This window comes from Oryzias latipes, chromosome 3, assembly GCF_002234675.1.
Source record: "Oryzias latipes chromosome 3, ASM223467v1".
In the NCBI taxonomy this organism is placed as follows: Eukaryota; Metazoa; Chordata; class Actinopteri; order Beloniformes; family Adrianichthyidae; genus Oryzias; species Oryzias latipes.
This window is the reverse complement of record NC_019861.2, coordinates 28345574-28372077: the sequence shown is the minus strand read 5'-3', so window position 1 is coordinate 28372077 and position 26504 is coordinate 28345574. Positions and strand designations below refer to the sequence as shown.

The 26504-nt window shown below is 39.3% G+C and overlaps 3 protein-coding genes and 2 pseudogenes across 8 annotated transcripts in view; 1 reads left to right on the top strand and 4 right to left on the bottom strand.

The window, feature by feature from the left end:
* Positions 1–2945, bottom strand: part of LOC101160640 (neuroplastin) — a 34926-nt gene extending 31981 nt beyond the window's left edge. For both annotated transcript variants that reach the window (XM_004067429.4, XM_020700179.2), the window contains exon 1: positions 2326–2945. In XM_004067429.4, coding sequence (XP_004067477.1) covers positions 2326–2401 — 76 coding nt within the window. In that variant the 5' untranslated portion in view covers positions 2402–2945. The remainder of the gene's footprint in view (positions 1–2325) is intronic.
* Positions 2946–3131: 186 nt separating this feature from the next.
* LOC105357793 (calcium homeostasis modulator protein 6) lies at positions 3132–5566 on the top strand. Its single transcript, XM_011493129.3, has 2 exons — positions 3132–4496; positions 4573–5566. The coding sequence occupies exons 1-2, from the start codon at positions 4032–4034 to the stop codon at positions 4723–4725; spliced, it is 618 nt and encodes a 205-aa protein (XP_011491431.1). The 5' UTR covers positions 3132–4031; the 3' UTR covers positions 4726–5566.
* A 3348-nt stretch (positions 5567–8914) lies between these two features.
* On the bottom strand, positions 8915–16046 carry LOC111947164 (annotated as a pseudogene).
* On the bottom strand, positions 13807–25603 carry LOC101160397 (annotated as a pseudogene).
* On the bottom strand, positions 18411–25626 carry LOC101160151 (UDP-glucuronosyltransferase 2B15). Of its 5 annotated transcripts, none has more exons than XM_020700157.2 (3): positions 22142–22233; positions 20362–20665; positions 18411–19998 (listed from the first exon to the last, which is right to left on the bottom strand). In XM_020700157.2, exon 3 carries the CDS (start codon positions 19989–19991, stop codon positions 18423–18425), a length of 1569 nt encoding a protein of 522 aa, XP_020555816.2. In that variant the 5' UTR covers positions 19992–19998; positions 20362–20665; positions 22142–22233; the 3' UTR covers positions 18411–18422. The 5 variants fall into 5 exon arrangements, with proteins under 5 accessions (XP_020555816.2, XP_020555822.2, XP_020555818.2 ...); XM_020700163.2 differs by having other exon boundaries at positions 20439–20665; XM_020700159.2 differs by lacking the exons at positions 20362–20665; positions 22142–22233 and adding an exon at positions 25514–25626.
* Positions 25627–26504: the final 878 nt, after the last annotated feature.

Genomic DNA, 26504 nt, shown 5'->3' with positions numbered 1-26504 from the left:
AATCTCAAATGAACCTCTGCCGCTCTGCAGAAACTATGTCCAAGAAAACAACACAGGTATTCTGCTCTATAATTAAAAGTCCACTGGGAATGCTTTGAAAATTGATCAAAAGATGATCGGAATGGGACTTTAACTTGGTCACTGAGATGAGTTAACACAGTCAAACCTGCAGTTTTTAGCTGTTTTAGTTTGTTTTGTTTGTGACAGCAGTCAAATCGAGTATCGGCCTTACTCCAAATATATTCATGTTGACCTTGCTGTAAACATGTTTGATAAAAATATAGCTGGATATGGGGCTTGTGGCGATAAAAAATCGCACATTTACTTTTTTAACGCATGCTTATATATGCAGAGAGGGACAAAAAAAACAAACAGAAGGCAACATGCTTAACAGGAGGAAGTAATGTGAGTCCCAAAGGTAATGGTCCAGGTCAGCTCTGACCATCTCCTCAACAAGCTTTATTTTCTTTTAACATCACATTATGTCTCAATTTGAACAGTTTACAACCACCCAGTGATTCTTGGGGGGCTGCACAGCTGTGCACAAGGAGGCCGGCTATTAAGAGTTAATGGATTCACTTTCACAAAAGGACCTTAAAGCCACAGTTCTCACTTCTCCATCTCTGTGGTAAAAATAGAAACCCTGCAGAATGGAACGGATGCAATTCACAGTCCTCCAAATATCTCTTGCTCAACTGGCCACCTATGGTGTCCCTACTTTTCCGGAACAAGAGGAAGGGATGACACAGATTCCCTCGGCTTCGGAGACAGTGATTAAATCTCATGCACTTATAATTATTTTTGTCCCCACATCCCCGCCATATCTCTGGGAAATCGAGCATTGCATAAGATGGGATGCAGCAGTTATTCTGGCTTTTGGATGCGATTGGAAGAAAGCTCAGCCCTAAACACTGTTACCCCTCGTTTCAGAGCTGCAATTAATGAAGCGTACATTAGCAGACTGACAATGGTTGATGAAATGGTTGCAGATTGTGTGACTGGGTAGCACCAGACTGCTTCTCAGTGACCACACAATGGGCTTATGAGTATGTGTGTGTGTCTGTTGTGAGAACTGGCCCTCAGGGACAGGACATTAATCCTGGCCAAGGACCACTAGAAGTGTTTGCTTGAGCTTTATAACCAATGCAGAGCCAATTTGACATTAAATTTTTCAAAACAGCAAAGAAACAGTATGTGAAAGCACACTATAGAGAAATTACCAACAAAGATGCAAACAGCTACAAGAAGTACTTGTTTATATAACTGCTGTGAAGTGTTAGTTTGTTTGTCTCTCCACCAGCTGGAGATGGAGCATTTCTTTCTGATTTAATGGAAAGTGATTGTTTCATCGTGATTGTCTCTGCAATGTTAGAATACTTTGTTTGACCAAAAAAGTGCTGTAATCGGCAGGAGGCATTTATATCAGCTGGAAACGTAAATCCGCACGAGGCACTACACTTGAATTTTTCTCAACCTATCATGAAAACACAGATCTCATTAAGTCGTTCATAGTGGGAGTCCATTTATCCCACACAGAAAGGACAGAGTGGGCATTAAGCTGTCAGATTCCAAGTTTTTTTTCCTAATTTTTTTTTTCCTGTGAAAGAGGATTAGACTAACTCAGTGACACTGTTTAGTTAACATGTGGGTTTTGACGTGTGGGCAGCTCCTTTACAAAAAGTCAGTAATTGCATTGTCAAAAACGGTAAAGAAAAACTTTGAATTCGAAATGCAAGAAATTCTCTCAGAAAAGGCATAAAATTAGAAAGGCTGTTGACCTGGCTGGTTAAACTAATTTCATGTCGGGACATGCTGTATCAGAGGACAGCCAGCAGCCAGCCCTGACATTTCCTTAAACTGAAATTATCCACTTTTATTATGATCAACTGATGGTGAACTTTGGAAATGCACACATCTTTAACATCCAGCATATGTGCAGCCTTGATTTGTTTTGGTAACAAATGGCCTAATTTGCAAAAAATATGGAAGAATGAGCGACTTTCTAAGTAAACAGAGGTATTTTTTGTTTTATTTTGACTGAAAATAATGGCATACTTCTATTTCATTTTGGGAAAATGTGCACGTATTACTACAAAACCCACAAAGTCCAGATTTGTCCCAAGAAGAACGCCTGGCTGTTGTCCACCTGCCAGATCATTCTTCAAGCATGAACCCAACCCTTTTCAGTGATAAAGGGATACTAACTCTTGGGTTATCTCTGTTGAGATGCAAAAATTCCCCTAAAAAAAAGCCTTGTCAATCTTTTACTCCTCCTACAAGCCACTTTCAGCAACAGTAACAATTGCGCCAGATCTGCGTCCTTACCGTTCTGGGACGAGGCGAAAGGCAGCATCAAGTTCCCCAGAAGGACCACCGCCAGCATCACTGCGTTCGGCTGCATCGCTGGAGCTCCGCGGGAGACGCAGCTCCTCGGCAGGACGAATGTGGGAGGAGATACCGCGGAGGCTATTGATCACAAGATCTAGAGAGATGTGCCAAGCATAGCTTTCAAATGAGTCCGCGCAGATGGTTTAGAAAATACAAAAAAATCCAGTAGAAATGCCTCCTCGATTTTAAAACCTTAAAGGAAAGCAGTTCGGGAGGAGGCCGGCGGCTCATGGAAGCCGATTTGCGGCCATAGGTGGCGAAGAAGCCTCGTCGGATTGCGGAGGAAGGGTCTTTGGATGTCAAGGGGATTGTCCACGGTGGGATTGAAAAGATTCCGAGATGCGCGCACGGATGCGCATTTACGCTCCCACGGTCACGGTTCGGTGATTAAAATGAAAGTAGTGCACAAATGACTCCCGCCGGCAAGTGATGTAGCCGAAACATAAGTCTGTTATCAGCAGCGGTCTATTTTTAATACCAAAGGAGGAACAGATGCTGGTAGGACACCAACGGGAGCGACGACAAGCCGCGCCTGCCCAGTGCGCGCATGGCCGAGGATGAGGATGAGCACAACAGCTCACCAGAATAAAGCCTCCGTCCGACCCTTGATATGTGTCTGTGTGTATTTTAGCAAGAAATTACATCAATTGGTATTGTAATTTTAAAAATGTATCAGTTTACCACTTGGAGCAGCCTTAGTCTGTCAGATTTATGGAAAATTAAAACTGTATGAAACTATACAGCTTTTCAAAAATTCACAATAGGAGTGGTGTAATTTTAAAACAGAAAAACAACGATAAACTACCTGTTCTGTCCCTATTATTACAGGCTGCATCATTTTTTTAATCTGTTTCTTGCTTTCCTTATAATTTACCATCTTTCTCTGCCAGGATGCGGATGCTCTTGAGCGCACTAAGGTCATTTATAAATTATGTCATCTCATCAGTGGCCCGGGTGCTCTCAGACTGCATGTGCCACATCCCCCCTTGAAAGTTCAACATGGCCTCCCATAATCCCCTCCTGCCCTTAATCTGCGCTGCTCCGTGTGCGCCCTCATGCGGCCCATTTGGGTAAAGCCCGAGCATGTGTCATTTTTCACTTTTGCCAAAGTCTTACTTTGAAGAAATATACGAAAAGGTACAGAAGACTTCTGTTTCATGTTTAAAACACAGTTTCCAAAATACTTTTTTAAATAAAAAATTGTTTTTGAAAAAATTAGAAGCTTATGTTTCTCTTAAAAGTCTAATTCCTTAAAATAACAAGAAAGTTGCAGCTCTGGAGAATATAAAAACGCATGAAATCTTTCTTTGGGCTGTTAGTGTCCGCCTTTGCTCAGCTGCAGAGTAAAGTTCCCTCCACTTTACAGCCCGCCCTCCAGTTTGTTCACAGCACATCACATTTGAAATGTAACCCCCACCTGAAACCTCACACAAGCCAATCAGCTGGAGAAATGTCAGCACAGTCGGCACACCCTCCTTTGTTCGAACCCAATCAGAGTTGAAGTGTGGCATTTTGCCTGAGGGGAAAACTTACCCCTGGATGCGTTAAGTACGCATCACTTAGCTGTTGCCAATGTGTTCACAACGCTGGACCCCCATTTGGGTTTTTTACAGTGTTTGCCTCCATTCTTTGGTCAATCTAGTATGGAAAGTAGACAACAATGGCTTGCCAGGCTGAAAAATGAACTTAGCAACAGTCCTCTGGTGTCAAATGTGGCTTTTGGCTTCATCCTCATGGGACTAGAGAAGCTGGTGGAGCTGGAGTTTGAGTGTCCTTGCAGACCTGCGTGGAACGGAGCTTTTTCATCCGCATTCTTCATCATTCCTGCCGTCATGGCCTTCACCTTGATGCTGATCATTCAGGGATGCAGGTGTGCTGTCTGGTGCAGAAAGACCATTTCCCTCTCCAGCTTTGTTCCGGCAGTCGTGTGGCTCATCCTGCTGTTCCTGGACGGTCAATACTTTGCGTGTGCTATGACAGACTGGGAGGGCAGATATGTGCTTGTTGACAAGGCAGCTCCACAGAAGTGGTGCGAGCCAGTTAAAGAGGGGGATGTCACCGCTCAGGAGCTCATGGTCCGCTCCCAGCAGCTGTTTGTCTTTTCTCAGGTGAGTTGCTCCTGTTGTGGTGATGTCGTGATCGTCCTTTGTTCAAACATTAAACCTCCGCTGTCTTTGCATCCAGGTTATAGGCATAGTCCTCCTCATTTGCATCTGCGTGGGTCTTCTAGTGTACCTCATCAGAGAGAGCTGCCAGCAACAGGTGGAGATGCAGGATGCAGAAGTAGCCAACCTCACTGGGATCAGAATGAGCTCTCTACAGAACAGAACATCATGAGAGGACTGACGCCACCCACTACACCTGCCCTTCTGTCCCTGGAGCCTTCTAGCTACCACAAATGGACTGGATTTTGCATGTGTGTGTGTGTGTGTGTGTGTGTGTTTCTTTTCATATAATGCCATGCAAAGTGTTGTTTTTATTCTTGAGAATTTGAGCAGGTTACCTGTCTGTTTGGTCTCCAGACCCTGCAGATGTCTGGTGGTTATCCTGTGACTTATATGTATAAAGGTGTGGTTTTACATATCATTATGCTTACAGCCACTTGTTGTTAAACAGTGTTAAAAATGGGGGGAACTCTTCAAATTAAAACGTTCTTTTTTTTTTTTTTTTTTAAACGAGAAAATAGTGTATAATCCTGTTTATATTGTGCTAGTCTTAAAGGAGGGTATAGCTTATTATTACCTTACATCCACATTTACATTTCAAACTGTGACTCCTTTTTGGAATATTTTTCTTTACTTTAAATTTGTTTTATGTTTTAATTTGATTTGTGCTTTTGTGAAATCTATATGAATTTTACTATTATTGCTTTATTATTAGTTAAGTAATATTGTTTATGGTTGAGATGAAAGCGTTTTGTTTGATGTGTTTTCACCGAAAAAAAAAGAAAAATGCACACAGAATGAAGCTTCTGCATGGTGCAGTGTCTCACCTTTTCTGCTGGTACTTTAACTAAAGCAGTGATCTGATGTATGTGTGCAGGACTGAGAACATGACATGTTTCATATCTGAAAACAACTTTAAAAAGTATATACTACTGTAGGTTTAAACCTGATTGTTTTTAAACTAATCATTTTTTAATCATTGTTTTCTAATAAAACAAATTATTTATTTGAGCAAAACTCTGACAATTGTCTATTATTCTATTCTATTCTTTTATGGTTCTTCTTAGGGTTTGGTTTTGATGTTACTATAAGGATCTCATCTTCATCACACTTATCCACATTCCTCTCAGATGTTATATAGGTTATGTATGCCCTTTTAACTCCTTGATTTTAGGGTGTAACAATGTATCGACTGAATGGGTGAATTGATTTATATTCCTATAATCCAACCAGATCCATCTGTCTGAGGCAAGTAGGTCAAATCGACCTATAAAAAATTGTTACAAAATGAAATGAATTGATTTTAATCAATATTGGAAACTATTATTTGGAAGGAGGCACAGTAGTTTTATTTTACCATGTAATGGCAGTAAAACCTGTCCATCATTCCAGTGTGGAAAGTTGGAATTCTTCAAAGACATGTGAACAGACAGTGTGGTAGAATGTTCTAATAATGTTCTGTTAGTATTATTTTGATGTGGAAAAAGAACAGTGGGCTGAACTTTCAGGACACTAAAAGGTGAATGGATTTGATATTCATTCTCGTTAATTTATTTGTTTGTACACAAATTTAATTGACACTAGATTGTCTTGCAAGAAACACAAGGAATCTGGAAAAATTCACCTGCACTTTTCAGCACCCAGGTATTCTGAGTGACGCCGGTTGAATTCTTGGCTGAGGACGTTGTGGATCCGTTTTAGGTCAGCGAATCTGATTGCTCACATAAAACCAATATCGATATGAATCATAGAGACAACTTCAAATTATGATAGGAATCGAATTGTAAAAATGAATCGCTACACCCCTGTATATTAATTTTTAAGGGCCTTTGTGGTTTATTGTTTCTGCTCAAAAAGCCATTTTGTGTGGGTTTTTTATTTTTGGGGAGGGTTGTAAAATTTTTCCCAGTTTCTGAAATGAGCTTCTGCTTTTAATCTTGGAGAACAGGATGCTTTTTGCGTGTAAAATTACTTAATTAATTTCATGCTGTTCAAATCAGTCTGTATCCCTGCTGGAAAAAAAAATCACAGGACTCAAAGAGAAACTTTTTAATTGATCAAACAATCAGTTCAGATTTCTGGACTAAAATAAAAGTGGAAGTAAATGCAGTTGTGTGTCACATTGAGGAAATATTGAGCTGTCCAAACAACAACGCAAAAATCACACAAGAAACAAACATTACAGCCCACAGAACAAAATGATTTCAGCTTTAGAGCCCATTATAACACCTGGCTTGTTGGTCTATTCTTTCTGTGTGACATTGGATGTGTTCAAATCCCCAAAAGCCTTTTTAGGACAAGATAACGCGTTCCTTACGGTGTGCCACATTTTAAATGGAGACTAATGAAGAAATGTATGCTTACTGTTTTAATCTTTTATTGCATTTGACGTATTAATGTTTACTTTCACATGCAGTCTTAATATTGACCTTAAGTTTGACCTTTTTACCTCGGTGCTGCAGAATGCAGCCTGCACTGAGCGCTGAGCAATAACAGGAAGCCACAGCCGAGCCTGTCTAGAACGACAGGAAATGAGGCCTCCGCTACAGGCAGAAAAGCAGATGTAGGTCGAGCAGAAGTCAACAAAAAGACACGGTTTTAACACTTCAGGCACCCACACACTCAGCAAGAAGTGTGCCTCGCTATACCGAGTAAAAATGAAACGTTGCAGACTCGAAGCAGTTGGAGCCAGCAAAAGGTAAAGGCCTCTTTCTCTGAAAAAAGGAACCCACATTTGAACGGCTGACGCACCAAAAAAAGGACATTGTCAAGTTGCAGGTAGAAGATTGGCTGCTGCACAGAGGAAGAAGAACACCATAAAGAACTCAGCAGCGCACAAACTCCACTATAAGATTCTGACTTTTAGGAAGTGCTCGTTCTTCTTCTCTTTGGGGCTTTTCTCCTTCGCTATAGTTCTGTGTCTTCGCTCTCTGTCTTAGAAATATTGTATCGGGGAATAAACTTGGTGAATCTTAACCCCGACTAATGGTCATTTCTTCCTACCATGTTTTTGAACACGCTGAAGAAAACCTGCAAAAGCGGACAGGTCTTTTTCCTTCACTAGCTGTTTAAAAAATCGAATGAATTCTCTACTTCATTTTGAGCGGGACTTTTCTGAAAACGATGCGTCGAAACATAAATGAAAGCATCTAAAAATGCCTGTTCCACAACAAAGTTAAAGCATGAGAGGGAAAATAATGTTTTTGTTTATTCAGATTGAACAATTTAAAGTTATTAAACTGCATAATATGTGCCACAATGTTAAAAATCAGTCAATAAATTAACCTTTCATGTAAACATTTACAACACAAAGTTATTTACAAGTCCCAAGTACGATTAAATTACAAAACAATGTAAATAATAATAATAATAGCTTAAAAAAACTATGCAAATTGAAAAGAATGAATTAAAATTTAAATTATGGAGTAGAATGTAGATAAACCACTTTGTAGATGAAAAATTCTCAGCATAAATAAAAAATGTATTTGTTTTAAATATTTCAATTTGAACAACACATTGAAAGATGATAAAGACTAGAAAACTGAGAGAGCCGAGTTAGACTAAGAGGTTAGAACGTGACAGGCTCAGATTATTTTTAAACACAAAAACTGCTATAATATTAAAAAATAGTCAATTTTTTTGTAAAGCTACGGAGCCCGCCGGGTGCCAGTGGTTATAAAGGGAAAAAAAAGCTCAGTATTAAGCTCTTCTGATCACTCATCTTTTTTTTTTCTTTTAAAAGACTCAATCCTGGCGACTAAGAAAAAAATAAGCACAGCAGCTGCTAGCAGAAACACTATGACATCCACAGAGTGGTAGGAGGACCAGGGCAGCTTGTAGCAGTGGTCCCCAACCACCGGGCCGCGGACCGATACCGGGAAAATTTTGGCACCGGGACGCACAGAAAGAAAAAAATATTTCCATTTTATTGTTTTTTTTTTCTCGAAAAAAACGTTTTATTTTGAAAAGTGACCGGATTCTCTCTGTTACATCCGTCACACTTAACGCACGTCAAAGTCGGGACACCAAACATCACGTGATACACCCCGCTAAAATTAAACCCAAACAACCAAAATGAGCAAAAAACAAACTTCTTTTCAAACTGCTGGAGGCAGAAAAAAAACGGTCAGATGATTCCCTTTCAAAACTATGTCTGAGTTTCTGCTCCCGGTGCTACTGCAGGATCAAACTTGCCCTCACGTCGTCAGCTCAGCTTCTGAAGCAGGGAACATAAACACCCTTGTTACGGCAGGGAATGAGGTAAGCACTGTTGAAGTCCAAATTGACTTCCCCAGGTTCTTTAATTCGGAGTCAAAAGGATCCTGTAGTTGGAGGTTCTAATAATGACACTTCACACTCTGAAACTTTGGTTCGCCTCTGCAGAGGGAGAATTCAACACAGCTGTTCACAACCTCTCCTCACAGTCTGTGTCAATTCTGGGTTCTCCCTTCTGCAGGGTCTCTTTTTATTGAACACTTGAATCCTGTTTCACAATTCATGATTCACTTCCTACTCATTCAGCTTCTTACATTTGTCTCTACCAAATAAGGAGGTGCTGACAAAGCATAACGGTAAACGTGGGGGGTGCTCTTAATCACATCTTTCACTTCCCTTTTGAGCTGCTGCTGAGCGTTCTTTCACCTTTCACAATAGAGACACATTCTTCGTCAGGCTTAAGTTTACAACACATTTATAAAACAGTAATACATGTCTGATTATGATTCCCACTATACATATTTGATTATAATTTCCACAGCACCCAGGCGCAGAGAGGTGGAGACAGAAGGTTACAACACAGGTCTTTAATAACTAGTCCAAAAGCTAAACAAAACTCCACTGCAGCAGGCAGGCAAACTTGAAACTGTAATAATGCAAGAACTGGTGGACAGCAAAACTAACAGCCAACTATGGATCAGCACAGGAGGAAGGGAAAGACAGGACTTAAATACATACAGAACAGACGAGACAGGTGGAAATATTGAGGGCAGATGGAGAACAAAAGGAAAACACGACAACACAGGAACCTTTCAAAAACTAAACAGAAAATGAACTTAAAACATGACAGAACAAAAAGAGAAACAAAACATAAATGCAAAGAAACTAAAACCATAACAACCCTGAAGATTTTTTTTATCATAAGCAATGTAGTGCTTTGTTCTTCTCTGAAAAACATTCTCTCAAAGACAATGTGAAACTGTGAAAAAGTCTAATTTGTCTCCATTTATTGTTTTTTGAATAACAAAAGTAAATGTTTATGACTTTGCGTATAACATGTGAAATAACTTTAAATCTATTGATCTTTCAGATATTTAGCTTTTCTCTTCAGATCATAGCGCAACGAAAGGGATACTGGATGATTGAGAAACATTCAAGATCTTTAATGGTCTTTATAGATTAATGATGTAATGTTTGCACGACTGTTCTGTTAAAGATATTGTTGACATATTGTGTGTCTATCAATGCTTTATGACCACAAATTTCACTTTGGAAAGGAATTGTAGTTCGGTGAGACCATTTATGTAATGATGAAGAGAACAAAGTAGAAAAATGTTTTTTTGAATGCACAAGCAACTGAAGATTTTTAATACTTTCAGAAAATAAAAAAATAAAAACTTTTCTTTAATTCTAATGATCAAATATTGCTGCAATGAAACATGAACTTAGTCACATTTCTGTTTTCTTTGAACACACAGTCTGAAACAAAACCAGAGAAAACCAAAGATTGAGAACAACAGAAGCACAGCAGCTGCTAGCAGAAACACTATGACATCCACAGAGTGGTAGGAGTACCAGGGCAGCTTGTAGGACTCTGTTCTCAGGTGAGCAGCTCCTTTGTGTCTCATGACAAACTCTATCCAGAAGAGGGCAGTATCCAGCGGCCTCATCGGCTGATCTCTGTGCAGCCTGGAGAGTCTCTGCATGTTCATCCTGTAGGACGGATCATTCAGGACGTCCTGAATGGCTTCTTGAAAGTTTGTCCTATCCAGATCAGAGATTTCCACCGTCCTCGCCACTCCTCTGACCCTCAGTTTGGAGAGGTTGTCGGCTTGATCAAAGACAATTGGAATCCCTACAACTGGGACTCCGTGATAAATAGCCTCATAGATTCCATTAGTTCCTCCATGACTGACAAACAATTGAATGTGTGGATGTCCCAGAAGGTCATTCTGTGGCAGCCAATCAACCAGTAAGGTGTTGTTCCCCAGAGTGGAGGGTCTGCTGCCTTTGTACCTCCAGATGACTTTCTGTGGTAATTCAGCAAAAGCTGCAGCGATCTCTTCAGCTAAGTCAGCGGGCAGATCTGCAATCAATGTTCCCAGTGACATGATGATGAATCCATGCTCTCCAGAACTCTGCACAAACTCCTCCAAGTGATCAGGAAGAGGTTTAGCAGGTTTACACTGGAACCCTCCCATATAGACCACATTGGGCATGGTGGGACGAGGGAACTCAAACACAAAGTCCACTCTCATGAGCCACAGGTCTGCAGCTTGGAACATAGAATAGAAGTCAACATCTGGGCCAAAATATTTCTTCATGAAATCCTGATAGTGGGGTGTGATCATTTTCTCCAAACTGTTTTGCCCAAAGTAAAAAAATAGAACATTTATGACTCTCTGGAAGAAGCTCATTTTGTCCGAGAACTCTATTCCTACTGGAATATAAGACAGAGGAGAAGGTGCGATTATGAAATGGCCTTCACCATAAGCGGTGAATCTGACATTGAAAACAAGAGGCAACTTAAAGTAATGAGCAAGAATGGCCCCTCCTGGTATAACAGGGTCTGACAGAACAAGATCATAATTGGCGTTTTTTAACATCTGCATTAGCTCTTTGTTTTCAAAAATACTCTCAAGCGTGGTGCATGTGATTTTATGTATTTCAAAAAATTGGGGAAAATGTTCTATTTCCTGTAGAAAACGCAACCAGGCTGGATTTCTTCTCCTCTTAATCTCAATGTTCTTGGACACGAAAGAAGCTAAAAAGTTTTTAACGTCATCCTTCAAATTCACTGTAATAGAGGTGTAGAACGGGGAGGTCTCCTTGATGTACCAGCTGTTTGTGTGTCGGATGACAGAAACCTGGTGGCCCCTGGAATGCAGCTCCTCGATGATGACTCTCATGTTCACCCAGTGGCTCCCATCAACAGGGAAGACAAGCACCTTTCCTGAATGGACCACTGATACACAACACCAGAAGACACAGCTCCAGACCCACAACATGGTCATGTTTGCACTGAAAGAAAAAAACAATGTTCTTATCGTTTTGTTTAGTAGTTTTAATGATAGAAAAGTCAGTCAATTGTTAAAAGATGAATTTAAAAATTGTTTTAAATTCATCTTAAATCCAAAGTTTTAAAAAATATTTGTATATCTTCTGGAACAACTAATGAACTTTATCTTGCTGCACTAAATAATAAACACACAAAAAAAATCCCTAAAATACCCCAAACTTCAATGTTCTAGTTCTTGCTGTATAAGTCTGTGATAAAATCTGTGAACCAACTCGTTTTGTAATTTTAGTGACAGAAGGTCAAGAAAATTAGTTGTTAGATTGTTGGAAGAACTCAACCACTTTTGAAAAGAAGCAAGATTTGGTCAAATCGGTTCAATCTACTTGGTGGTTTCCTTCTTGAGGCAGCTGTCAGAGTTTACTTCCAGCAAAATTTTGAAGCCCACATCTTACCTCCTTTGTTAGCTGTAAGCTCCAACTTATTCAGTATTTCCTGTTCGCCTGTGAGTAGAAGACAAGTTCGTCTGTCCAGACTTAAACGAGAATTTGCTTCTTAAACGTTTTCAAAACTGCTGGAGGCAGAAAAAAACAGATGATTCTTTTTCAAAACTATGTCTGAGTTTCTGCTCCCGGTGCTACCGCAGGATCAAACTTGCCCTCACGTCGTCAGCTCAGCTTCTGAAGCAGGGAACATAAACACCCTTGTTACGGCAGGGAATGAGGTAAGCACTGTTGAAGTCCAAATTGACTTCCCCAGGTTCTTCAATTTGGAGTCAAAAGGATCCTGTAGTTGGAGGTTCTAATAATGAGACTTCACACTCTGAAACTTTGGTTCGCCTCTAAAGAGGGAGAATTCAACACAGCTGTTCACAACCTCTCCTCACAGTCTGTGTCAATTCTGGGTTCTCCCTTCTGCAGGGTCTCTTTTTATTGAACACTTGAATCCTGTTTCACAATTCATGATTCACTTCCTACTCATTCAGCTTCTTACATTTGTCTCTACCAAATAAGGAGGTGCTGACAAAGCATAACGGTAAGCGTGGGGGTTGCTCTTAATCACATCTTTCACTTCCCTTTTGAGCTGCAGCTGAGCGTTCTTTCATCTTTCACAATAGAGACACATTCTTCGTCAGGCTTAAGTTTACAACACATTTATAAAACAGTAATACATGTCTGATTATGATTCCCACTATACATATTTGATTATAATTTCCACAGCACCCAGGCGCATAGAGGTGGAGACAGAAGGTTACAACACAGGTCTTTCATCACTAAGGTCCAAAAGCTAAACAAAACTCCACTGCAGCAGGCAGGCAAACTTGAAACTATAATAATGCAAGAACTGGTGGACAGCAAAACTAACAGCCAACTATGGATCAGCACAGGAGGAAGGGAAAGACAGGACTTAAATACATACAGAACAGACGAGACAGGTGGAAATATTGAGGGCAGATGGAGAACAAAAGGAAAACTCGAAAACACGACAACACAGGAACCTTTCAAAAACTAAACAGAAAATGAACTTAAAACATGACAGAACAAAAAGAGAAACAAAACATAAATGCAAAGAAACTAAAACCATAACAACCCTGAAGATTTTTTTTATCCTAAGCAATGTAGTGCTATGTTCTTCTCTGAAAAACATTCTCTCAAAGACAATGTGAAACTGTGAAAAAGTCTAATTTGTCTCCATTTATTGTTTTTTGAATAACAAAAGTAAATGTTTATGACTTTGCGTATAACATGTGAAATAACTTTAAATCTATTGATCTTTCAGATATTTAGCTTTTCTCTTTAGATCATAGCGCAACGAAAGGGATACTGGATGATTGAGAAACATTCAAGATCTTTAATGGTCTTTATAGATTAATGATGTAATGTTTGCACGACTGTTCTGTTAAAGATATTGTTGACATATTGTGTGTCTATCAATGCTTTATGACCACAAATTTTACTTTGGAAAGGAATTGTAGTTCGGTGAGACCATTTATGTAATGATGAAGAGAACAAAGTACAAAAATGTTTTTTTGAACACACAAGCAACTGAAGATTTTATTACTTTCAGAAAATAACAATATAAAAACTTTTCTTTAATTCTAATGATCAAATATTGCTGCAATGAAACATGAACTTAGTCACATTTCTGTTTTCTTTGAACACACAGTCTGAAACAAAACCAGAGAAAACCAAAGATTGAGAACAACAGAAGCACAGCAGCTGCTAGCAGAAACACTATGACATCCACAGAGTGGTAGGAGTACCAGGGCAGCTTGTAGGACTCTGTTCTCAGGTGAGCAGCTCCTTTGTGTCTCATGACAAACTCTATCCAGAAGAGGGCAGTATCCAGCGGCCTCATCGGCTGATCTCTGTGCAGCCTGGAGAGTCTCTGCATGTTCATCCTGTAGGACGGATCATTCAGGACGTCCTGAATGGCTTCTTGAAAGTTTGTCCTATCCAGATCAGAGATTTCCACCGTCCTCGCCACTCCTCTGACCCTCAGTTTGGAGAGGTTGTCGGCTTGATCAAAGACAATTGGAATCCCTACAACTGGGACTCCGTGATAAATAGCCTCATAGATTCCATTAGTTCCTCCATGACTGACAAACAATTGAATGTGTGGATGTCCCAGAAGGTCATTCTGTGGCAGCCAATCAACCAGTAAGGTGTTGTTCCCCAGAGTGGAGGGTCTGCTGCCTTTGTACCTCCAGATGACTTTCTGTGGTAATTCAGCAAAAGCTGCAGCGATCTCTTCAGCTAAGTCAGCGGGCAGATCTGCAATCAATGTTCCCAGTGACATGATGATGAATCCATGCTCTCCAGAACTCTGCACAAACTCCTCCAAGTGATCAGGAAGAGGTTTAGCAGGTTTACACTGGAACCCTCCCATATAGACCACATTGGGCATGGTGGGACGAGGGAACTCAAACACAAAGTCCACTCTCATGAGCCACAGGTCTGCAGCTTGGAACATAGAATAGAAGTCAACATCTGGGCCAAAATATTTCTTCATGAAATCCTGATAGTGGGGTGTGATCATTTTCTCCAAACTGTTTTGCCCAAAGTAAAAAAATAGAACATTTATGACTCTCTGGAAGAAGCTCATTTTGTCCGAGAACTGTATTCCAACTGGAATATAAGACAGAGGAGAAGGTGCGATTATGAAATGGCCTTCACCATAAGCGGTGAATCTGACATTGAAAACAAGAGGCAACTTAAAGTAATGAGCAAGAATGGCCCCTCCTGGTATAACAGGGTCTGACAGAACAAGATCATAATTGGTGTTTTTTAACATCTGCATTAGCTCTTTGTTTTCAAAAATACTCTCAAGCATGGTGCACAGGATTTTATGGAATTCAAGAAATTGGGGAGAATGTTCAATTTCCTGTAGAAAACGCAACCAGGCTGGATTTCTTCCCCTCTTAATGTCAATGTTCTTGGACACAAAAGAATCCACAATGTTTTTAGCGTCATCCTTCAAATTCACTGTAATAGAGGTGTAGAACGGGGAGGTCTCCTTGATGTACCAGCTGTTTGTGTGTCGGATGACAGTAACCTGGTGGCCCCTGGAATGCAGCTCCTCTATGATGACTCTCATGTTCACCCAGTGGCTCCCATCAACAGGGAAGACAAGCACCTTTCCTGAATGGACCACTGATACACAACACCAGAAGACACAGCTCCAGACCCACAACATGGTCATGTTTGCGCTGAAAAAAGAAAAAAGTGTTCTTATGGTTTTGTTTAGTAGTTTTAATGATAGAAAAATCAGTCAATTGTTAAAAGATGAATTTAAAATTGCTTTAAATTCATCTTAAATCCAAAGTTTTAAAACATATTTGTATGTCTACTGGAACAACTAATAATGAACTTTATCTTGCTGCACTAAATAATAAACACACAAAAAAAATCCCTAAAATACCCCAAACTTAAATGTTCTAGTTCTTGCTGTATATGTCTGTGATAAAATCTGTAAACCAACTCGGTTTGTAATTTTAGTGACAGAAGGTCAAGAAAATTAGTTGTTAGATGGTTGGAAGAACTCAACCACTTTTGAAAGAAGTAAGATTTGGTCAAATCGGTTCAACCTTCTTTGTGGTTTCCTTCTTGAGGCTGCTGTCAGAGTTTACTACTTGCAGCAAAAATCTTGAAGTGCACATCTTACCTCCTTTGTTAGCTGTAAGCTCCAACTTATTCAGTATTTCCTGTTTGCCTGTGAGTAGAAAACAAGATCATCCGTCCAGACTTAAACGAGAATTTGCTTTGGAAAAGTTTTAAAATGCAGGAGGCAGAAAAAAATGGTCAAATGATTCCCTTTAGAAATATTGTTTCAGTTTCTGCTCCCAGTGCTACTGCAGGATCAAACTTGCCCTCTGGTCGTTAGCTCAGCTTCTAAAGCAGGGAACATGAACACCCTTGTTACGGCGGGTAATGAAGTAAGCACTGTTGATGTCCAAATTGACTTTCCTGGGTTCTTTATTTGGAGTCAGAAGGATCCTGTAGTTGAGGGTTCTAACAATGAGACTTCACACTCTGAAACTTTGGTTCGCCTCTGCAGAGGGAGAATTCAACACAGCTGTTCACAACCTCTCCTCACAGTCTGTGTCAATCCTGGCTTCTCCCTTCTGCAGGTTCTTTTTATTGCACACTCGAATCCTGTTGCACAATTCATGATCCACTTCCTACACATTCAGCGTCTTACATTTGTCTAGACCAAATAAGGAGGTGCTTTAAACAAAGCATAACGGTTAGCGTGGGGGGTGCTCTTAATCACATCTTTCACTTCCCTTTAGAGCTGCTGCTGAGCGTTCTTTCACCATTCACAATAGAGACACATTCTTCGTCAGGCTTAAGTTTACAACACATTTATATAACAGTAATAAATATCTGATTATGATTTCCACTATACACATTTGATAATAATTTCCACTATACATATTTGATTATTATTTCCACAGCACCCAGGCGCAGAGAGGTGGAGACAGAAGGTTACAATAACACAGGTCTTTAATAACTGAAGTCCAAAAGCTAAACAAAACTCCACTGCAGCAGGCAGTCAGACTTGTAACTAAAATAATACAAGAACTGGTGGACAGCAAAACTAACAGCCAACTATGGATCAGCACAGGAGGAAGGGAAAGACAGGACTTAAATACATACAGAACAGACGAGACAGGTGGAAATATTGAGAGCAGATGGAGAACAAAAGTGAAACTCGAAAACACGACAACAGGAACCTTTCAAAAATAAAACAGGAAATGAACTCAAAACATGACTGAACAAAAAGAGAAACAAAACACAAATGCAAAGAAACTAATACCATAACAACCCTGAAGATTTTTTTGGGATCCTAAGCAGTTTAGTACTTTGTTCTTCTCTAAAGAACATTCTTTCAAAGAAAATGTGAAAAAGTCTACGGTAATTTGTCTCCTTGTATTGTTTTTTGAATAACAAAATTAAATGTGTATAACTTTGTGTATAACTCGAAGTATATGTGAAATAATTAAATCTACTTATATTTCAGATATTTTGTTTTTTATAGTGCAATAATAGAGATATTTGGATGATGGAGAAACACTCAAGACCTTTTGTGGTCTTTTTAGATTAATAGTGTAATGTTTGCACGACTGTTCTGATAAAGATAATATTGACATATTGTGTATCTGCAATGCTTTATGACCACAAATTTCACTTTGGAAAGGAATTGCAGTTTGGTGAGACTGTTTGTACAATGATTAAGAAAACCAAGTAGAAAAAAGTTTTTTTGAAAGCACAAGCAACTGAAGATTTTATTACATCCAGAAAATGAAAAAAAACTTTTCTTAAATTCTAATGATCGGATATAGCTGTTTTGCTTTGCTGTATGTCAGTATTTCCTGTTCACCTGTGTGTAGAAGACAAGCTCATCCGTCCAGACTTAAACGAGATATACATACATACAGAACAGATGAGACAGGTGGAAATATTGAGGGCAGATGGGGAACAAAAGGAAAACTTGATAACACGACAACAGGAACCTTTCAAAAGAACTCAAAACTTGACAGAACAAAAAGAGAAACAAAACACAAATGGAAAGAAACTAAAACCATAACAACCCTGAAGATCTTTTTTTATCCTAAGCAATGTAGTGCTATGTTCTTCTCTGAAAGACATTCTCTTAAAGAGAATGTGAAACTGTGAATAAGTCTAATTTGTCTCCTTTTATTGTTTTTTTTGAATAACAAAAGTAAATGTTTATGACTTTGTGTATAACATGTGAAATAACTTTAAATCTATTGATCTTTCAGATATTTAGCTTTTCTCTTCAGATCATAGTGCAACGAAAGGGATACTGGATGATTGAGAAACATTCAAGATCTTTAGTGGTTTTTATAGATTAATGATGTAATGTTTGCACGACTGTTCTGTTAAAGATATTGTTGACACATTGTGTGTCTACAATGCTTTATGACCACAAATTTCACTTTGGAAAGTAATTGTAGTTCGGTGAGACCATTTATGTAATGATGAAGAGAACAAAGTAGAAAAATGTTTTTTGAATGCACAAGAAACTGAAGATTTTATTACTTTCAGAAAATAAAAAAATAAAAACTTTTCTTTAATTCTAATGATCAAATATTGCTGCAATGAAACATGAACTTACTCACATTTCTGTTTTCTTTGAACACACAGTCTGAAACAAAACCAGAGAAAACCAAAGATTGAGAACAACAGAAGCACAGCAGCTGCTAGCAGAAACACTATGACATCCACAGAGTGGTAGGAGTACCAGGGCAGCTTGTAAGACTCGGTTCTCAGGTGAGCAGCTCCTTTGTGTCTCATGACAAACTCTATCCAGAAGAGGGCAGTATCCAGCGGCCTCATCGGCTGATCTCTGTGCAGCCTGGAGAGTCTCTGCATGTTCATCCTGTAGGACGGATCATTCAGGACATCCTGAATGGCTTCTTGAAAGTTTGTCCTATCCAGATCAGAGATTTCCACCGTCCTCGCCACTCCTCTGACCCTCAGTTTGGAGAGGTTGTCGGCTTGATCAAAGACAATTGGAATCCCTACAACCGGGACTCCGTGATAAATAGCCTCATAGATTCCATTAGTTCCTCCATGACTGACAAACAATTGAATGTGTGGATGTCCCAGAAGGTCATTCTGTGGCAGCCAATCAACCAGTAAGGTGTTGTTCCCCAGAGTGGAGGGTCTGCTGCCTTTGTACCTCCAGATGACTTTCTGTGGTAATTCAGCAAAAGCTGCAGCGATCTCTTCAGCTAAGTCAGCGGGCAGATCTGCAATCAATGTTCCCAGTGACATGATGATGAATCCATGCTCTCCAGAACTCTGCACAAACTCCTCCAAGAGATCAGGAAGAGGTTTAGCAGGTTTACACTGGAAACCTCCCATATAGACCACATTGGGCATGGTGGGACGAGGGAACTCAAACACAAAGTCCACTCTCATGAGCCACAGGTCTGCAGCTTGGAACATAGAATAGAAGTCAACATCTTGGCCAAAATATTTCTTCATGAAATCCTGATAGTGGGGTGTGATCATTTTCTCCAAACTGTGCTGATTAAAGTAAAAAATAAGAACATTTATGACTCTCTGGAAGAAGCTCATTTTGTCCGAGAACTCTATTCCTACTGGAATATAAGACAGAGGAGAAGGTGCAATTATGAAATGGCCTTCACCATAAGTGGTAAATCTAACATTGAAAACAAGAGGTAACTTCAAGTAATGAGCAAGAATGGCCCCTCCTGGTGTGGCCGGATCAGTCAAGATTAGGTCATAATTGGTGTTTTTTAACATCTGCATTAGCTCTTGATTTTCAAAAATTCTCTCCAGAGTGGTGCATGTGATTTTATGGAATTCAAGAAATTGGGGAAAATATTCAATTTCCTGTAGAAAACGCAACCAGGCTGGATTTCTTCCCCTCTTAATCTCAATGTTCTTGGACACAAAAGCAGCAACAATGTTTTTACTGTCGTTCTTCAAATTCACTCTAATAGAGGTGTAGAACGGGGAGGTCTCCTTGATGTACCAGCTGTTTGTGTGTCGGATGACAGTAACCTGGTGGCCCCTGGAATGCAGCTCCTCTATGATGACTCTCATGTTCACCCAGTGGCTCCCATCAACAGGGAAGACAAGCACCTTTCCTGAATGGACCAGTGATACACAACACCAGAAGACACAGCTCCAGACCCACAACATGGTCATTTTTGCGCTGAAAAAAGAAAAAAGGTGTTCTTATCGTTTTGTTTAGTAGTTTCAATGATAGAAAAATCAGTCAATTGTTAAAAGACGAATTTAAAAATTGTTTTCAAGTTTTAAAACATATTTGTATATCTTCTGGGACAACTAATAGTGAACGTTATCTTGCTGCACTAAATAATAAACACACAAGAAAATCCCTAAAACACCCCAAACTTAAATGTTCTAGTTCTTGCTGTATATGTCTGTGATAAAATCTGTAAACCAACTCGGTTTGTAATTTTAGTGGCAGAAGGTCAAGAAAATTAGTTCTTAGATGGTTGGAAGAACTCAACCCCTTTTGAAAAGAAGCCAGATTTAGTCAAATGGGTTCAACCTTCTTTGTGGTTTCCTTCTTGAGGCAGCTGTCAGAGTTTACTACTTGCAGCAAAAATTTTGAAGTGCACATCTTACATTCTTTGTTAGATGTAAGCTCCAACTTGTTCAGTATTTCCTGTTTGCCTGTGAGTAGAAGACAAGCTCGTTTGTCCAGACTTAAACAAGAATATGCTAATTAAACCTTTTCAAAACTGCAGGAAGCAGAAAAAGAAAAATCAAATGATTCCCTTTTGAAATGTTGTTTCAGTTTCTGCTCCCGGTGCTGCAGGATCAAACTTGTCACCATGTCGTAAGCTCAGCTTCTAAACCAGAGAAAAAAACAATTCTGAGGATTTTTTTAAATTTTTGGATCCAAAGCAATTTAGTACTTTGCTTTTCTCTGAAAAACTGTGAAACAGTCTAATTTGTCTCCTTGTATTTTTTTTTGAATATTAGAAGTAAGTAATTATGTGAAATGACTTTAAATCTTTTTATCTTTCAGATATTTTGCTTTTCTCTTCAGATTATAGTGCAATGAAAGATATATTTGTGTGATGGAGGAACATTCAAGATTTTTAATGGTTTTTATAGATTAATGATGTAATGTTTTCATGACTATTCTGTTAAAGATAATGTTGACACATTGCACATCTACAACGCTTTATGACCACAAATTTCACTTAGAAAGGTATTCTAGTTTGGTGAGACTGTTTATAAAACTAAGTAGAAATAAAAAAAATTTACTATACAAGCAACTGAAGATTTTATTACATTCAGAAAATAAAAAAAGTGTCAAGCAAGGAGGGCCGGGGAGCATGAAGGACCCAAAATGGAGAGACGGGATCACACAGTTCCAGGCCAAGGGATTTATTAACTTATCAAAAAGCGCTTCTAAGAAGGGAAACAAAAACTAAAACTCACTGTGGGCATAGCGTGATAAACAGGGCAGAAGACGTACATGGAAGCGCCATTAAGGACGTTACATGAGAGCCATTAATGGACCAGCACAAGAGGAAGGTAGAGACGAGACTTAAATACAGACAGGGCAGACAAGAGACAGGTAAACATGATCAGGACAGCTTGGGACAAAGGAAGTATAACTCAAAACCATGACAAAACAGGAAACCTTTCAAAATAAAACAGGAAACAGAACTCAACCATGACAGAACAAGACAGAAAGCAAAAACCAATACAAAGAAACCCAAACCATGACAAAAAGACCATTTTCCAAAGTAAACTGTGAGTGGGGGGATTTATGCCTGAAACAGAAAGCCTCTGAGCTTTGCTGGTTCTTCAGGGTGAATTAAAGCCATCACATTTACGCATCAGCCAGGTCAGGAAGGTAAAGCAATGACTCGTGCTCTGAAATGTGGCCTAGTTTGGATTTACCAGTAGTCTAACAACACCACCAAGAAGAAAACTGAAGAAAAATGTTTCTATTACTAATTGCCATGGGTGAGTAAACACAAAACAAATGTTTTTGATTACCTATTTTTTTGTAAATTTGCTCCACCATTTGGCTGAGCGGTTAGTTAAAGGGTTCAGATTAAATTTAGTTTAATTCAGTAAGACTTCATTGATCTCTAAAGGGAAATTTAAGTGTCACCTAATCAAATTAAAGATACCTTCTAAAACACTAATTGTTAAAGGGAGATCACCATCATGTCTCAGTCCTAAAATGAGCAATTTTTGAACAGAACTTGCTTTTCTATGTTGTTCTTACAATTAATTGATTCAATAAAATCTGCTAATCTTCTAAATTAACACACAAGACAGAAAAAGACAAATTTGATACTCACAAGGCAGATGAGCTCTTCTTCAGCCCTGAGCCGTTGTGGTTCAAAAGAAATTCTCTTTTGTTTTAAAAGACTCCTGCAAAGCAGGAAAAAGTGGTTTATGACGTATGTGAGTCTGAATATTTATCTAGTATAAAATGAACAGGAAGGAGTTATTGCAGATGTCTTCTGTGTATTATTTTTCTACATCTGAAAACAAAGTTGAAAGAAATGTGTTCGTTTTTACTGAAGCAGAATAGAATGACAAAACCCGCCAAGACCCACACCACACCCACTCGATGAGTTCAATTCAATTCAATTTTATTAGTATAGCCCAAAATCACAACAAAAGTCGCCTCGATGGGCTTTGAAGTAAAACATGAACTCAAAAGGATCATAAATACAAAGGGTCAATAGGAAAATACTAAAATGAACTAACAAACTGACTAAGCTATACTGGCATCCCTGTCCTTAGACCCCCCTTCGCGGTAAGGAAAAACTCCTAAAAAAACGGATTCCGGAAGAAACAAAGAAAACCTCAGGGGTGCCCACATGAAGGAGGGATCCTCCCCCAGGACGGACAGGCGATTTACCAGAACTCTTAGAGAAGAATTAACTTATCTACCTCTACAACTACATATATAAAGTCCAGCAGACGAGCTTCATCCAGCCGTGGTTGGGGACAGTCAGGGGCGCGAGTCGAGCCGGAGACAGGAACCACAGCCAGGTGTAGGAGCAGGAGCAGAGGCGAGGTACACGGTCAGGTACAGAGCAGAGACGAGCCAGAGATGAGCCAGAGGCAGGATCCACAGCCAGGTGTAGGAGCAGGAGCAAAGGCGAGGTAGACGGTCAGATGAGTAATCTTAAATACTAGCAGCTGACAAAACAGGCCAGAGAGAACCACAACTGTGAGAACTCTCCATGAGTATAGAACATTTCATTAACACTGCTGTTTTTCAGACAACAGAAACCAATGTCCTCCTGTTTGACTTCTGTTTTTCACTTTCAACTCCAAAACTTTCTATTTGAACTCATTTGACGTTATTTGAAGCTTATTGCAAATAAATCTAGCAGTCATTTTCTGCATGAGATTAGTCAATTTACAATTGAAAAGATAAGAACTTGTATTTCTAGTGAGCACAGTTGTCGAATTCAGTCTTTAGGATTCATTTTGTCATTCTTCTAATGAGGGTTCACTCCTTGACACGTGTCTCAATGCTGTTGCAAAACTTGAAACGTTTGTGGTTCTTTTCAAAACCACAAATAAAATCCCTGTGTACTTCAATTTAAAATTGTTTTTACTGACAAATATCCCATTCACGGGTCAGTTCGTGTGTTTATAACCCACTAACAGGGAAATCTGTCCAACACAAAATGCCTTCAGCATCTGTTTGCTCAGCTGCTGGACAAGTTCAAAAGAAATAAAAAATGAAAAAATGAAGCTTCAAAAGGGACATTGAAGTAAAATAGAAATAATACTGGTTTCTCGTGCGCACAAGATAGTGTCTGATCCCAGTTATAAAAATAAAATAAAATTGTATTTTACTGCAAAATCAATCAATAGCAAAACACAAAAGCAAATACACATCAAATGGACTGAATTTAGTTCTCTATTTTTTTTTATTATTGTGTTGGACCGAATTTCACTCAGATATTATTGATGAGATCATCAGTCAAGTTTCCCTTTACAATAACGAACTACATGAATAAACACCCTATGGCAATGCAGGTCACAATCCCTTATACAAAAAAGAAAAGAAAAGAAAAAATATGTACTGTAACCAGAGGCAGAGCTACTAGGTGGTAAGGAGGGGGGGCAGCTTCCCCCCTCAAATTTTCAGTCAGTATTAGTGTCATGATTGACAAAAATTGAGAAAACACCAGTACATGGTTCTGTAAGCATTGCAAAAATAACAGAAGCCATATTTTGAAATGAAATCTTGAGCCCCTCAAATTATATATTTTACATATTCTTTACGTATATTTGATCCTTCCATTTGTTATGACCATCAACACGACTGTTCTAATTTTTCACCCTTCCAAGTTTTTCTGCCCCCCAATGCTCCAACTTCACACTAAGAGGAAATCTGAACACTTTTAACATGTCCAGATATAAGTTTTAACACATTATCTTAAACGGAGGTATCAAACGTAATCATGTGTGTAAAGTTGAAAATTGTCATTCATATTTCACTTTATGTTTACAAACTGCTGGAGGAAGTGTGGGAGAAAAGCTTTAATTCAGCAATTCATGGCAAAATTCCCTGGCATGAATTGCACACCATGGGAGTGGGCTTGCTGGTGTTTGTCCAGTTTAATCTGATTTCACATTAGTTTTACAAACTGCTCTGAATAAACACCTGATGAACATGAAGGAGGTCAGAAGCAGGAGCAGCACCGCTGCAGTCAGGAACAGAACCACATCCACAGAGTGGTAGGAGAACCATGACATGTTGTAGGACTGAGCTTTCAGGTGAGCAGCACCTTTGTGTCTCATGACAAACTCTATCCAGAAGAGAGCTTTGTCCATCGGCTTCACTGGCTGATCTCTGTGCAGCCTGGAGAGTCTCTGCATGTTCATCCTGTAGGAGGGTTCAGTCAGGACTTCCTGTATGGCCTTCAGGAAGCTTTCATCTTTGTCCACTGTGGATACTGAGAGAATTTTTGCTCCCCCTCTTTCCTGCAGACGGAGAAGGTTGTCATATTGGTCAAAAACAAAGGTAGACCCACAACTGGGACTCCGTGGTAAATGGCTTCAGAAGGGAGAGGTCTCCTTGATGTACCAGCTGTTTGTGTGTCAGATGACAGAAACCTGGTGGCCCCTGGAATGCAGCTCCTCTATGATGACTCTCATGTTCACCCAGTGGCTCCCATCAACAGGGAAGACAAGCACCTTTCCTGAATGGACCAGTGATACACAACAGCAGGAGACACAGCTCCAGACCCACAACATGGTCATGTTTGCACTGAAAAACAAGTGTTCTTATCGTTTTGTTTAGTAGTTTTAATGATAGAAAAATCAGTCAATTGTTAAAAGATGAATTTAAAAATTGTTTTCAAGTTTTAAAACATATTTGTATGTCTACTGGAACAACTAATAATGAGCTTTATCTTGCTGCACTAAATAATAAACACACAAATGAAAATCCCTAAAACACCCTAAACTTAAATGTTTAAGTTCTTGCTGTATAATTCCGTGACATCTGTGAACCAACTCGGTTTGTAATTTTAGTGACAGAAGGTCAAGAAAATTAGTTGTTAGATGGTTGGAAGAACTCAACCACTTTTGAAAAGAAGCCTGATTTGGTCAAATCGGTTCAATCTACTTGGTGGTTTCCTTGTTGAGGCAGCTGTCAGAGTTTACTTCCAGCGAAAATTTTGAAGTGCACATCTTACCTCCTTTGTTAGCTGTAAGCTCCAACTTATTCAGTATTTCCTGTTCGCCTGTGAGTAGAAGACAAGTTCATCTGTCCAGACTTAAACGAGAATTTGCTTCTTAAACATTTTCAAAACTGCTGGAGGCAGAAAAAAACAGTCAAATGATTCCCTTTCAAAACTATGTCTGAGTTTCTGCTCCCGGTGCTACTGCAGGATCAACCTTGCCCTCACGTCGTCAGCTCAGCTTCTGAAACAGGGAACTAAAACACCCTTGTTACGGCAGGGAATGAGGTAAACACTGTTGATGTCCAAATTGACTTCCCCAGGTTCTTCAATTTGGAGTCAGACGGATCCTGTAGTTGAAGGTTCTAATAATGACACTTCACAGCCCCCCCCCCCCTCCCCCAAGCACACACACATACGCACAACATGATTAAAAAAAAGTGATAAAATGATAGAATGTAGACATGACCCCCTACCCAAGTTCACGGAGAACACTACCACAGAACCCCCAGATCCCATTGCAGTGACCTCGTTCACTGAAAAGGGTCAGTCACCGATGTGGAGGATCCCTCAGAAGAAAACACTGGAGTTACAAATAAAATGTAAAAGGAATAAAATTGAAATATATTTAAAACATGAACAAGAAACAAACAATTACATAAACCTTTATAGACATATGAAATTGTAAATGTGACAAAAAATGTAAAATAAATAAATAAAATAAATACAAATAAATAAATAAATGTATATACATACACATATAAAACTAGTCCATGACTTAATGTCTAAAATGCATTTTAAGACTGTGTTGACTGACCCTTTGTCATCAGGAGACACAGCGATGTAGAGTTGAGCGTCATCAGCGTAGCTATGAAAACAAGCGCCATGTCTTCTAATGACGTCCCCCAGTGGCAGCATATATATATTAAAAAGTAGTGGGCCTAAAATTTAACCTTGGGGGATCCCACAGTTGATGTCAAAGACCTTTGAGGAGCAAGTATCCATA

What these genes read in the sequence shown, in the direction of transcription:
- LOC105357793 (XM_011493129.3), top strand. Translation starts at nt 4,032, where the DNA reads ATGGAAAGTAGACAACAATGGCTTGCCAGGCTGAAAAATGAACTTAGC. An exon ending in AGCTGTTTGTCTTTTCTCAG is followed by an intron (nt 4,497 to 4,572) that starts GTGAGTTGCTCC and finishes CTTTGCATCCAG; the next exon opens with GTTATAGGCATAGTCCTCCT.
- LOC101160151 (XM_020700159.2), bottom strand. Translation starts at nt 19,991, where the DNA reads ATGACCATGTTGTGGGTCTGGAGCTGTGTCTTCTGGTGTTGTGTATCA.